Source organism: Callorhinchus milii, unplaced genomic scaffold (assembly GCF_018977255.1).
Source record: "Callorhinchus milii isolate IMCB2004 unplaced genomic scaffold, IMCB_Cmil_1.0 Scaffold2, whole genome shotgun sequence".
Classification (NCBI taxonomy): Eukaryota; Metazoa; Chordata; class Chondrichthyes; order Chimaeriformes; family Callorhinchidae; genus Callorhinchus; species Callorhinchus milii.
The window spans coordinates 400,512-413,011 of NW_024704743.1; the positions used below are offsets into that span (position 1 = coordinate 400,512).

Genomic DNA, 12,500 nt, shown 5'->3' on the forward strand with positions numbered 1-12,500 from the left:
CTCGGGTCGCTCTGTAATGGCAGTAATAATAGTAATAACCCTTGAATTTTGTTCCGACGTCTCGGTGCGCTTCGCAGGGTACAGCGTAAAGGGGAGCGACCGCGTGTTTTGCGGGCGACACGCAGCAGCCAACCGCGCACGGCCACGTGCCCACAAACAGTCAACGCAGGGCCGAGCGGCACTTTTTTGGAGCTCGGCGGTCCGAGCGCTCGCCTGGCGGGCGGGGGGGCCTGGGTTCGATTCCCCCCGGCCGGGGCGAAATGTTGGGTAGGTTTCCTCGCTCCGCTGCGCCCGCAGAACATATCCCGTGAAGCGCTTTAAGACGTCTCGAAGACCTGATAAGGCGCCGGGTCAAATGCGAGGGTTATTATCATGTTATCTATTACGCGCAGCTTCGCTCCAGCGGGGGGAGCGAGCACTAAAGTACGAGGACAAAGGCTGAGCGGCCTCTTCGCTGACCCCGCAAACTCGCTCTGATTTCTCGGATATTTAGGATTTTGGGGCGTAAGTCGCTTATTACCCTTTCGACTTGAAAGAATTGCAACAACTTCCATCAGCCCGTTCATGCGTCTCTGCCCATCCCGAGGCAAACTGTTTTTTTTTCTCTCTCTCTCTCTCTCTCTCTCTCTCTCCGAGATGCGATGTGACCTATTTTCTGGGAAGGCATTTGTCAGATGGATTCTTAAAGAGCGGCGAGAGGGATTTGTAACTGACACGGCCCGGCTGCTGTGTGCAGCATCACCTCCAACCGCAGTGCCTCTGGCTGAGCGCAAATAATAATAATAATAATAATAATAATAATAATAATAATAATAATAATCCTTGCATTTGACACAGCGCCCTATCACCGTCCTCAAAGCGCTTCACGGGACACGCTGCAAAGCGCAGTGGCTGTATGTTTTGTGGGCGAAACGCGGCAGCGGATTGCGGACAGCGGCGTTCCCCCCCACCCCCCCCCACCACCACAAACTGAACTACAGGGCTCCATAACTTATTATGTTACAGTAAACCTCACGTAAGTCGTATCAGCTGGGACCGTACGACTTTTAACATGGTATTTAATGTGACTTATGCGAGGTCTGAGCTTACTGGCACGGAATATAAACTCTTGTGACCCGAGAGGGACGTGTTGATCGCAGAGCGAGTGGAACTCACCTCAAGCACAGGAACAGCGTGAAAGCAATGACGAGCGCTCCGATGGAAATGCAGTGCCCCAGGTAGTTGATGATCAAAACGACCTTGTAGTGGACCTGGTATTTACCCTGTGGGGGGGGGGGGAGAGGGGGGGGGGGGGGGGGGAAAAAACACAAAAGCACTTTTAACCCAACAAGAGCGCCAGAGAGAGACGACGGTGTCAAGTGGATCGACGGCGTAACTTGTGGGTGTATCTCGTCTGCCAATATTTTGAGGGATTGTTACCCCCAGAAAGTGATCCGTCGATCGACTAACGACCTGTTTAGTATCAGGTAAACAGAGGCGTGTGGAGTAAGGCGACTTGCCCAAGGTTTCTCCCCGCCCGGGGATCGAACCCGGGTCCTCTCGCTTGCGAGGCGAGCGCTCTGACCGGGACTCCGCCTGACGTAAGGTACACTTTCGGGGATACCCACGAGGTCCCCGGACTGCGAGCTTCAAGTCCCCAACATCGGGCTTTGAACCCACAACCTTCTTGGCCGGGACGCGAGATGGACAGCTACGCTAAGCAGCAATCTTTTGTCAAGCACTTTAAAAATGTCTGGCGGTTGTAAGCGAAGGATAAATCATTAGTTATTTATCGGGCTTCGGTCTATTTTAGTCCGCAGCCGAATGAAAGGTTTTCCATTCACCACACCAGTGTTATTCATCCCATCACATGTCTCATTTTACTCCCCCTTCCCCCCTTCCCCCCCCACCCCCACCCACCCCATCGCCCTCAATCATACAGAGTCCTGTAGCTCAGTGATTAGAGCCTTCGCCTCGCAAGCGAGAGACCTGGGTTCGATTCCCGGTCAGGGCGAAAGTTAGACAAGTCTCCCTTACCCCCCCCCCCCCCCACACACGCGCGCGCGCGCGCCTCTGTTTACCCGGCTGGACGCGATTCGCCCGCAAAACGCGCACACGATTCACTTTCCAGGACATCCCGCGGAGGGTTTTTAGACGTTTCCGACGTCGTGATAAGGCAAACGCACGGAATATCATTATTATTATTATTATTATTATTATTAACGTCTCATCCGTAGAATGGAGGCAATGCAATGCAGCGTCCGGGTTTGGGTTTCGAGCGGAGGAGCGGAGGAGACTCTGATGCCAGATGGAGAGGGGGTAGATTGGGAGACAGCCTTGTTTCAGAGAGGGGGGGGGGCGGGGGGGGGGGGGCACAAGGCTGTGTCAGGTTCGCTGCGGGCGGAAGGTGTCGAGAGGGAGAAGGGGCCCAAGGAGGAGAGAGCGTTCGTTGTGGGACTCGTGGGAGGGTGGGTGGGGGGGGGTGTAGGAGAAGGCGCGGTCGAAGAGGAAAGGATCCCCACCACCCCCTCCTCCTCCCCCCTTATACCAGGGGGTGCATGGGAGAAAGATGGTGGAGGGCTTGGAAGAGGGGAGCGGTTGGGGGGTGTGTGTGGGAGGCGAGGAAGATGAGGACACGGGCGTTTGTCAAGTCTGTTTAATCAGCCATTACCGGCTCTGTGCGCGAGCATTTCACTGACGTTAATGGAAGAAAACCACTTGAGCATATTAGGAATATTTTATACCTCGACAGCTCTGCAGCATTGTGCCCGAGTGGGATCTACACACACACACTGTGTCGGAGAGACTGTGCCCACAAGCGCTAACCACAATCATCACAACAATCCCTGCATTTGGCACCGCGCCTTATCCCGTCGTCGAGACGTCTCAAAGCGCTTCACTGCAAAGCAAACCGACTCTGCGCGCCTTGCGGGCGAAACGCGGCGGCCCACCGCGCCCGGCGGCGTCTCCACAAACAGCCGCGGATCGAGAGGTTACACCATTGTTATTTTTATTTGAATTATTACCCCCCCACTCCCTCCCCCCCCCCCCCCCCAGATCCCGCCAATCGACTAACACAGCTTCACAGCCCAGAGCAGATCCGAATGGTCATCATCTCTCATCGGTATTCATTCCCCCGTTGCAACAACAACAACGACGACGACAACAAATTGGGAGTTCCTTGAGGAGGGAGCGGGCAAGGATGATGACAGACCCAACATCTTGAAATCCCTGAGGGGGTGCAGTTTGAACCCACCAGAACAATACGGCACCCTTCACGCAGGGCAGGGTCTCGGAGGGCTCAGCCTTCTGGCCGGCAAACAGACGGAGAAGAATGGTGACACTGTTCATCAAGTAAGTTGCTTCATTGAAAACCACAATTTTACAAGTCTTTGATCGACTCTCGGAGTAAGGCCAATCGCTCTCTGATATGGCCTCGATATGACCCCCCCCCCCAATCCAGCCCAGCCTCCAGTCATGGTACATATTGGCTCTTCGACCCCTCGTGCCCGCGTCTCCGCTAAAGAGAGGTCCTCTCTCTCTCTCTCTCTCTCTCTCTCTGTGTTCTCCTACGTGATGAGGAGCTGTATCAAATGATTATTGTTTTCGTAAATGTGGTCTCCGAATCTGCCTGATCCAAAAAAAAACATCTCCCCGATAGTTTTTGAGGACCTCTGTCAGGACTCCTCTCTCTCCCTCCCCTGAACAGCCCCGGGTTCTCCAGTCTGTCCTCGTTTCTCTCAGCCCGACAGTCATCCTCGTGAACCTCCTCTCTCTCCGCGGACTTCATGTCCTTTCTTAAAGTGGAGCAATCAGAACTGGACACGATGACCCAATTTCTCTCTCCCACCCCCCCCCACCTCCCCCCCGACGTCCAAAATTTTCAGCGCATTCAAATCCTGCTGACAGTCACAAATAGTTTGATTAAAGAAGACCCTTTGGCTCATCTGATCTCCTCCCTCCAGAACCCCCGCCCTACCCGCTCCCCCATCACAGCATCGAGCAGCGGTTCAAACAGGTCCCAGTGTCTTGGCCTCAAGTCAATTTATGTTATATCCTGTGAAGCGTTTCGAGACATCTCGAAGACGTGATGAGGTGCGGTGTCGGATGCAAAGTTTATTATATTATTACTATCGAGAGAGAACGAAGGGAGAGGGAGGGGTGGAGGAAGAAGATAAGGGAGAGGCAGAACAGCGAGTGAGTGAGTGAGTGAGTGAGTGAATGAGTGAGTGAGTGAGTGAGTGAGGGAGTGAGTGAGTGAGTGAAGGAGGGAGGGAGGGAGGGTGGGAGGGGATGGAAGATGTGGAGCGGGAAGAAGGGAAGGTGAGAGAGGGAGGGAGATTGATGGAGAGGGTGGGAGAGAGATGGAGAGGGAGGGAGGAGGGATGGAGAGGGAGGGAGAGGGAGGGAGACAGAGGGAGAGGAATGGAGAGTGATGGAGAGGGAGGGAGATAGAGGGAGAGGAATGGAGAGGGAGGGAGAGGGAAGGAGGGAGGAAGGGAGGGAGAGAGGGAGGGAGGGAGAGAGGGAGGGAGGGAGGGAGGGAGGGAGAGAGAGGGGGAGGGAGAGTGATGGAGAGGGAGGGAGAGTGATGGAGAGGGATGGAGAGGGATGGAGAGAGAGGGAGAATGATGGAAAGGGAGAGGGAGTGATGGAGAGGGAGGGAGAGGGACGGAATAGAAGAGATGCGAAACGAGAGAAGTAAGACTGCTCATTAACAAAAGCAGTAATTTGGTTGTCCGTTGACGTCGCAAACACTTGTGGGATGAAATAATTACAGCTTTACAGAGCTGCTTTCCCAGGAGCGACCATGAGGTAGAACTCCTTCCCTTCCCTTCCCTTCTCCGCAGGTCCAACAACTTGGAATTTTCTCGAGAATGTCTTCCGATTGCCGAAGATTTGGAACTCTCTCCCCATAGCCCTCATCAACCCCACTCCCCACTCCCCCCCCTCCCCACCCCCGTCCCACCTCCTTCCCCTCCTTCCCCCCTTTTAGACTGAACGCCTTCCACCTCAACGCAGTAATAATCCCTCCAATAGTCCTCCCATTTGACACAGCGCCTCTCATCGGGTCTTCGAGACGTCTCAAAAGCGCTTCGCACAACAGTCTGTAAAGTGCAGCGGCTGCGGATTTTGTGGGCGACGGCAGCCGATTGCGCCCACACCCCCCACCAACACCCCCCCCACCACCACCCCACCCCGCCCCCCCCCACCTCCGTCGGGTACCACTTCACCGAGCGAGCGTTACCCTGGCAACCGCCTCGCGCGCGTTCAGCACTGATCAAAATGTCGCAACCGTGGCAACGAGGTAACCAATCGGTTGGCCAGACTCTCGACTCCGAGTCAGGGGACCACGGGTTCAAACCCCCACCGCACCCCATCCCACCCCACCTCACCCCCAACTCACGTCCGGGGGGCTTTTGAAGCTCGTAGTCAAGGGCGACCGCTCCAGCAGAGTGCTGGGGTAGGGTGGGGGGTGGGTGGGGTGGGGGGGGGTTGGGGTGGGGGGAGAGTCCATATTGTCGGATGAAAGATTAAACCTCACTCCCCATCTATGCCCTGTACAGGTGGACGTTAAAGATGTCTTGTGGCTCTGTCGGGGAAAGAGTTTCTACTCTGGTGTCCTGATCGACAATCCCACCACCACCACCACTACCATCACCACCACCACCACCACCACCATCACCACCACCACCACCACCATCACCACCACCACCACCACCACCACCACCACCACCACCACCACCCCCACCACCACCACCCCCACCCCCACCACCACCATCACCACCACCATCACCACCACCATCACCATCACCACCACACACCATCACCACCACCCCCACCATCACACCATCACCACCACCATCACCACCACCACCATCACCACCATCACCACCATACCACCACCTCACCACCATCACCATCACCACCACCACCATCACCACCCACCACCATCACCACCACCATCACCACCACCACCATCACCATCACCACATCACCACACCACCACCACCACCATCACCACCACCACCAACCACCACCATCACCATCACCACCACCACCATCACCACCACCACCATCACCATCACCACCACCACCATCACCCACCACCACCACCATCACCACCACCACACCACCACCACCATCACCATCACCACCACCACCACCACCACCACCACCACCACCACCCACCATCACCACACCACCACCACCACCACCACATCACCACCACCATCACCACCATCACCACCCACCACACCACCACCACCACCACCATCACCACCACCACCACCATCACCACCACCACCATCACCATCACACCATCACCATCAACACCACCACCATCACCATCATGACCATCACCACCATCACCACCATCACCACCACCACCACGGACAAACATCAATTACCCTCTCGCTCGCGCCCGTTTGAGGGGCAAATTGCCGTGCAATACGTTTCCCGAACAAAATACATCTGACGGCGTTTTTCTGTAAAGCACTTTGAGATTTTTAAGGACGATTTCTAATAATAATAATAATCCTCGCATTTGATATAGCGCTTTTCACGTCGGGAGGACGTCCCAAAGCGCTTCACAGAACCCACTGCAAAGTGAATTGACTGTATATTTGTGTGCGCAGCAATGTCCCACAAACAGTCGTGGGTTGAAAATGACCAATTTATTATTGTTTTTGGTTTTGATTCTGAGGCAGCGTCAAGGATTAATTAAGATTATAAAAATGAATTAGCTTCTGGGCCCGCGCGGCTCTCTCTCTGCCTCGCGTATAATACGTGCTAAATCCTGTTCGGCCTCCCCGCTGTGTAGTCCTCCCAGACAAAGGCGAAATAATCGGGCGTGAAGGGCACAGTGTAAATGCTAATTGGAGTCCCCGCGGTTGTTAGAGCGCTCGCCTCTCGAGCGAGAGGACCCGGGTTCGATTCACGGGCGGGGAGAAACCTTAGGGAAGTTTCCTTCCTCCGCACACGCACACACCCACGCGCGCACACACGCGCACGCACACACACACGCGCGCGCACACACACATACGCCTCTGTTTACCCGGCGGTAAGTAGGAACCCGGTTGTTAAGTCGATTGGCGGATCGCTTTTTTCCGGGGGTAACAATCCCTTCCAAAAAAAAATCACTCCATTCACGGCCGCGTGTTGGGACGTCGCTGTGCGCAATCGGCTGCCGCGTTCCGCCCCCAAAACGTGCAGTCGATTCACTCGACAGCGTATCCTGCGAAGGGCTTTGAGATGTCTCAACAATGTGATAAGGCGCTGCGTCAAATGCAGGGATTATTATTATTATTATTATTAAGTTGTTGCATTTTTACACCTGGAAATCGCCACCAAGGGACCGATTGACTGTCAGACACCCGGCTGACCCCCCCCTCCGCCCCCCACCCACCCCAACGCCCCCGCCCCCACCCTCAAAATCTCTGCCCGAGCTGCAGTGACTGACCTTCTCTTCCAGAATAGGTTCGCATTGAGAGTAGTTGATTCTGGACGCCCAGGTCCCATTTTCTACGCATTCCCTGTAGACGCTTCCTGCAAACACACCACACGGGAGGTTCAGCCACTTCACCGCAGAAGAAAGGTTTGCGACCCGCACCCGGGGAAAAATAATGGGGTTATTCCTCCCGATATCGCAAAAGATAATGATAATTTGATCACGCGCCTTATCGTGCCGGTGAGAAGTCTCAAAGCGCTTTGCAGAATACACTGTGAAGTGACTGTGTACGGTGTTTGCAGCCAATAGGGCACACACATCAATTCGGTCCCTCGGTGGTGGATCCAGGGGCCAAATTATTATCGTTATCTTTTACTGAAGCGATTATTACCTCCGCCAAACGACTTAACAACCGGGTTGCCGCTTCCTGCCCGGCAAACAGAGTAAGGAAAACTTGCCCGAGGTTTTGCCCAGCCGGAGACGTCGATGTGAGGCTCCATCCGGGCCGGTTCGGGTGGGCGTTAAAAGCTCTCTCCCCATTGGGAAAGGGAAAGGAGCAACCCACAAAACAGATGTCAAGAGTCTTTTTTTTTTACCTGGGGGGGGTGGAAATCGTTGGGTCAGGAGAGAAAAGCGTTCTCCTTGAACACTCCGTAACGCCCACCTGATCAGGCAGGCGGGGGCTTCAGCTTAACGTCTCATCCGAGGGAAAGCGCCTCCGTTAATGGTAATTCTCCATCCGAGACAAGACGGCTTGTCTCGATGGCAACTCCGCACCTGGAGACATTAGTCTTACATGAAAGACGCTGTATTAAAAAGCAGGTTGTCTTTTTTTTTTTTTACCGTTGCCGTCCCCTCGTTCTTCTTTCTTTCTTTCTTTCTTTCCAAGCGGATTGCTCAACGAGTTGAAAGAAATCAACAACAGATGGTCCCACGCTCTCGTTCCCGACAGGAATGGGCGAGGGTGTGTGAGGGGCACGTGGGGGGGGGGGGGGGGTGGGTGGTGCTGGGGGTAGCCGGGGAAATGATATCAATCCGTACTTTTGGTACGGCGCCTAATCACGTTGCGAGATCGTCCCGGAGCGATTCGCAGGGCACCGGAACCGGGCGTTTTGTGGGCAAACCCGGCGGCCGATTCCTACGCGGCAATATCTCACGAACAGCCGTGAGTGAGAGAGGAAACTCATCATAATAATAATAATAATAATAATACGTGGATTCGGTATAGCGCCTAACAAGTTTAGACGTCTCAAAGCGCTTCACAGGATATAATAATAATAATAATAATAATCCTTGCATTTGATATAGCACCTTATCACTTCTTCGAGACGTCTCAAAGCGCTTCACGGGACACACTGTCAAGTGTAGCGACCGTATGTTTTGTGGGTGAAACGCAAGTGCAAAGATTATTATTAGTAGTAGTAGTAGCAGTAGTATTATTCGGACAAGCTGAGGTGTGACGCCTCAACAGCTCATCATGACCCGGAGCTGGAGACGGCACTTTATTTTCTCGCTGCAATTTTCGTCCTTAAATGTCACGGTTAAGTGCCACCGTTCCATTACAACCCGGGAGCTCAGTGGGACCCTGAATGTGCCGTTCCTCGGAGGACCCTGAGCCTGGGGCGGTGAAACAGCTTCGCCCCGGCTCGGTTCATCACGTTCGCGCGGCCCGAAAGCTGAGCGCTGCTGGGCTTTCGGAGGTGCCGGCCTTCGGAAAGAGACGTCGAAACAGTCTGCCCGTACGGGTGGGTGTTATTGGCGGCGCGCGGGGGGGGGGGGGGGGTGGGGAGGTGGTGAGGTGCGTTGGGTGGGGGGTGGGGGGTAACTGTAACGGCTAAAACCGCGAAGCTTGCGGCCGAGAGCACTGACTTCCAACGAAACCCATTTAAAGATAAAGGTGATGGGTCCGACTGGGGTGAGGGAGGGCAAAGCTTCCCGTATAATTGCCAGTTAAGGTCCACCTGGCTCTCAGCGATAGCGCAGTGAGCAGCCGCAGAGGGCCGGTACACCGGGAGCTGAGAGTCGCAGTGCACATCAACGACCGTTGGAGCCGTCAACGCGCACACACACACACACACACTCTCGCACGCGCACACACACACTCGCACGCGCGCGCGCGCACACACCCGCACAGCCTGCGAACAAGAACCATGCCTTGCGCGCCCACGCGCTAGCGCACAGACGGGGATTAGAGCCTTATTAAGCTGCTCGGGTCCTCACAGTCTCATTACACCCCTCCTCAGCCAACCAGCCTGACAGTCACCCACAGCCCTCTCTCGACGCCGGCTAATTACCAGGCACCGAAATCCAAAAAAATAATCCTCGGAGCTGCTCCGCAAGTCGGGAGGATGACTTCGAGGCCCTTCGCGACACGAGCGAATTATTATTTATCTGCTAATCAATCCACGGCCGCTGTTGGCATTCGGCCGCGCGGTCAGTGCGCTTTGCGGCCCGTTCTCCGAAGGGCTTTGAGGCGTCTCAACGACGCTACGACGTCAAATGCAAGGAATGTTATTATTATCATCGTTATTATGATTGCTACAGATGTCCTCCCGATGCGAAAGGCGCTGTGCAAACATCTTGTATTGTGTTGGCGAGAGAGAGTTGCCAACTGTGCCAGACTGAAAAGGAGAAGGAACAAAAAAACAAACGGGGGCTGGAAATTATGCCTTCAGATAAGGGGAATGTGAAATCCTGCCAGAAACCGCTCAGGCACTGAACTATTCTAATAATAATAATAATTAAGAATAATAATAATAATAATAATCCTGGCATTTGATTTCACGGACGTCTCAAAAGTGCTTCATACTTCACAGAGTGAAGCACTTTGAGATGTTTAACGTCTCTTCCTTGGGAGGGTGGAGGGGGTGGGGTGGGGGGGTGGGGGGTGGGGGTTAGGAAGGTGCCTTCGAAGAGGAGGGTCTTGAGATGGGCCTCGAAGGAGGCGAGGGAGGGAGCCCGGGCTCCCGTCCTGTTGGCGTTCCAAACGCAGGTGAGGGCGGAGAGTCTGAAGGTCCGACCTTCGATGGTGGAGGTGTGGGCAGCGGAGGAGGCCAGAGCCCGCCGGGCGGAGGGAGCGGACGGGTCGGTAGGGGATCTGGGTGACACGTAACCCCCGGTGACCGCGCTTTGGGGGGCAAATGTGGAAGCCGATGTGTTGCGTTCTCTCTGCCCGTGTGCGTAGGGGTGTGTGTGGTGTGTGTGTGTGTAGGGGTGTGTGTGGGGTGTGTGTGTGTGTGTGTGCATTTCATAGAGCATCGTCAGATAATAATAGGCTGAGAATAATCGTTGCGGTCCACCTCCAAACACTGCTGATCGGGTGCTTCAAACCCACAGACCAGTCACTGGGAAGGGGGGGGTAAGGAATTCCCCCCCCCCCCCCCACCCCCCGACCTCTCCCTGAGCTCCCCCTTCGGAACATATCCCCCAACGCCATTCTTCCCTCCCAAGTCAGCCACCGAAGCTTCGCAAGGCTCTCAGCCCCATCTGCCGCAGCTCTTCCCGCCTCTCTTAAGCTGCTCCGTGTGCGTCTCTTTGTATTTTTTTCGCCCCCATCCTCTTCGCAGTTTGCAATGACACTTCGCATCGCGCCTCTCGCGGCCAAAGCCCTCGAACCGCTTCACAGCAATTACCGTCGAGTGCAAACACGTGTCGCTGCTACCGTCGGACTGCAAAGAGGTGTCACTCTTCGTATCACGTCTTCGAGACGTCTCAAAGCCCTTCACAAAACCCGGGGTCTCTCTCTCTCTCTCTCTCTCTCGTTGCCCCCATCACTTCCCGCACTGTCTCCTACTCCCGCTCCTCCCCCTGGTACACCACCCACCTCCGCTCACTGAAATGCCAGGTGCGGGCTGCTGAACGCACCTGTGTCAAATCTGGCCTAACGGTCCACCGACAAATCTGGCTGGACCTCCTCAAAATTTACCGCTCCACTCTAGCCTCGGCCAAGTCGTCCTTCTACTCCAGGATAATCCTGGAGGCGAAGAACAACCCCAGGCTACTGTTTTCCACCACATCCCGACTCCTCCGTCCCCCCCGCCACCCCGCGCAGGTCATCTCCTCCAACCTTCACTGCGAGGAGATGCTGGATTTCCTTGAATCCAAGATCAAGGGAATCCGCTCCGCGGTCACTTCCCCTCCAACTTCCACCCACCACCCACCCCTTCCCTCCCACACTCCGACTCCTACCCATCCTCCCCTACACACCTTCGTACCCGTTTCCCCACCCTCTGTCACTGAACTCATCCTATCCCTAAAACCAACCACCTGCTCCCTTGACCCCATCCCCACTCCACTCCTTATCTCCCAGCTCCATTTTCTTGCCCCACACATCACTGACATCATAAACCTGTCCCTCTCCTCTGGCTCTGTCCCCATTCCATTAAAAACTGCCATCATCACGCCCACCCTGAAAAAACCCTCCCTTGATGCGTCGCAGCTATCAAGCTACCGGCCCATCTCCAACCTCCCCTTTCTCTCCAAGGTCTTGGAAAGAGTTGTCGCCTCCCAACTGCGCTCTTTCCTCTCCACCCATTCTCTTTTTGAACCCCTTCAGTCAGGTTTCCGTGCTGCTCATAGCACAGAAACTGCCCTGGTCAAGGTCACCAATGATATCCTGACCATCTGTGACCAGGGCTCCCTCTGTCTCCTCGTCCTCCTCGACCTATCGGCAGCATTCGATACGGTCGACCACGCTATCCTACTCCACCGCTTGTCCTCCCACCTCAACCTTCAAGGCACTGTCCTTGAATGGTTTAGCTCTTACCTTTCCCACCGTCTTCACTTCGTCTCAACGAATGGCTTCTCCTCCACCCCCCGTACTGTCTCATGTGGTGTCCCTCAGGGCTCTGTCCTCGGTCCCCTCCTCTTCACCCTCTATATGCTCCCCCTCGGTGACATCATCCGCAAACATGGGGTTAACTTCCACATGTATGCGGATGACACCCAACTCTACCTTTCCTCCTCTACTCTCAACTCCACGACCACCGATGTCCTGACAGCCTGCCTGTCCGACATCGAGTCCTGGACGAGAGACAACTTTCTTCAGCTCAACGTGCGAAAAACCGAGGCC

At 55.0% G+C, this 12,500-nt stretch overlaps 1 protein-coding gene across 1 annotated transcript in view; it reads right to left on the reverse strand.

Annotated features, from left to right (window-relative positions):
• Window positions 1-1,155: 1,155 nt before the first annotated feature.
• Window positions 1,156-12,500, reverse strand: part of LOC121848127 (corticotropin-releasing factor receptor 2-like) — a gene marked incomplete at its 3' end in the record, with an annotated part of 17,422 nt that continues 6,077 nt past the window's right edge. The window contains 2 exon segments of the mRNA XM_042332223.1: window positions 1,156-1,262; window positions 7,442-7,527. Of these exon segments, the coding sequence (XP_042188157.1) occupies window positions 1,156-1,262; window positions 7,442-7,527 (193 nt within the window).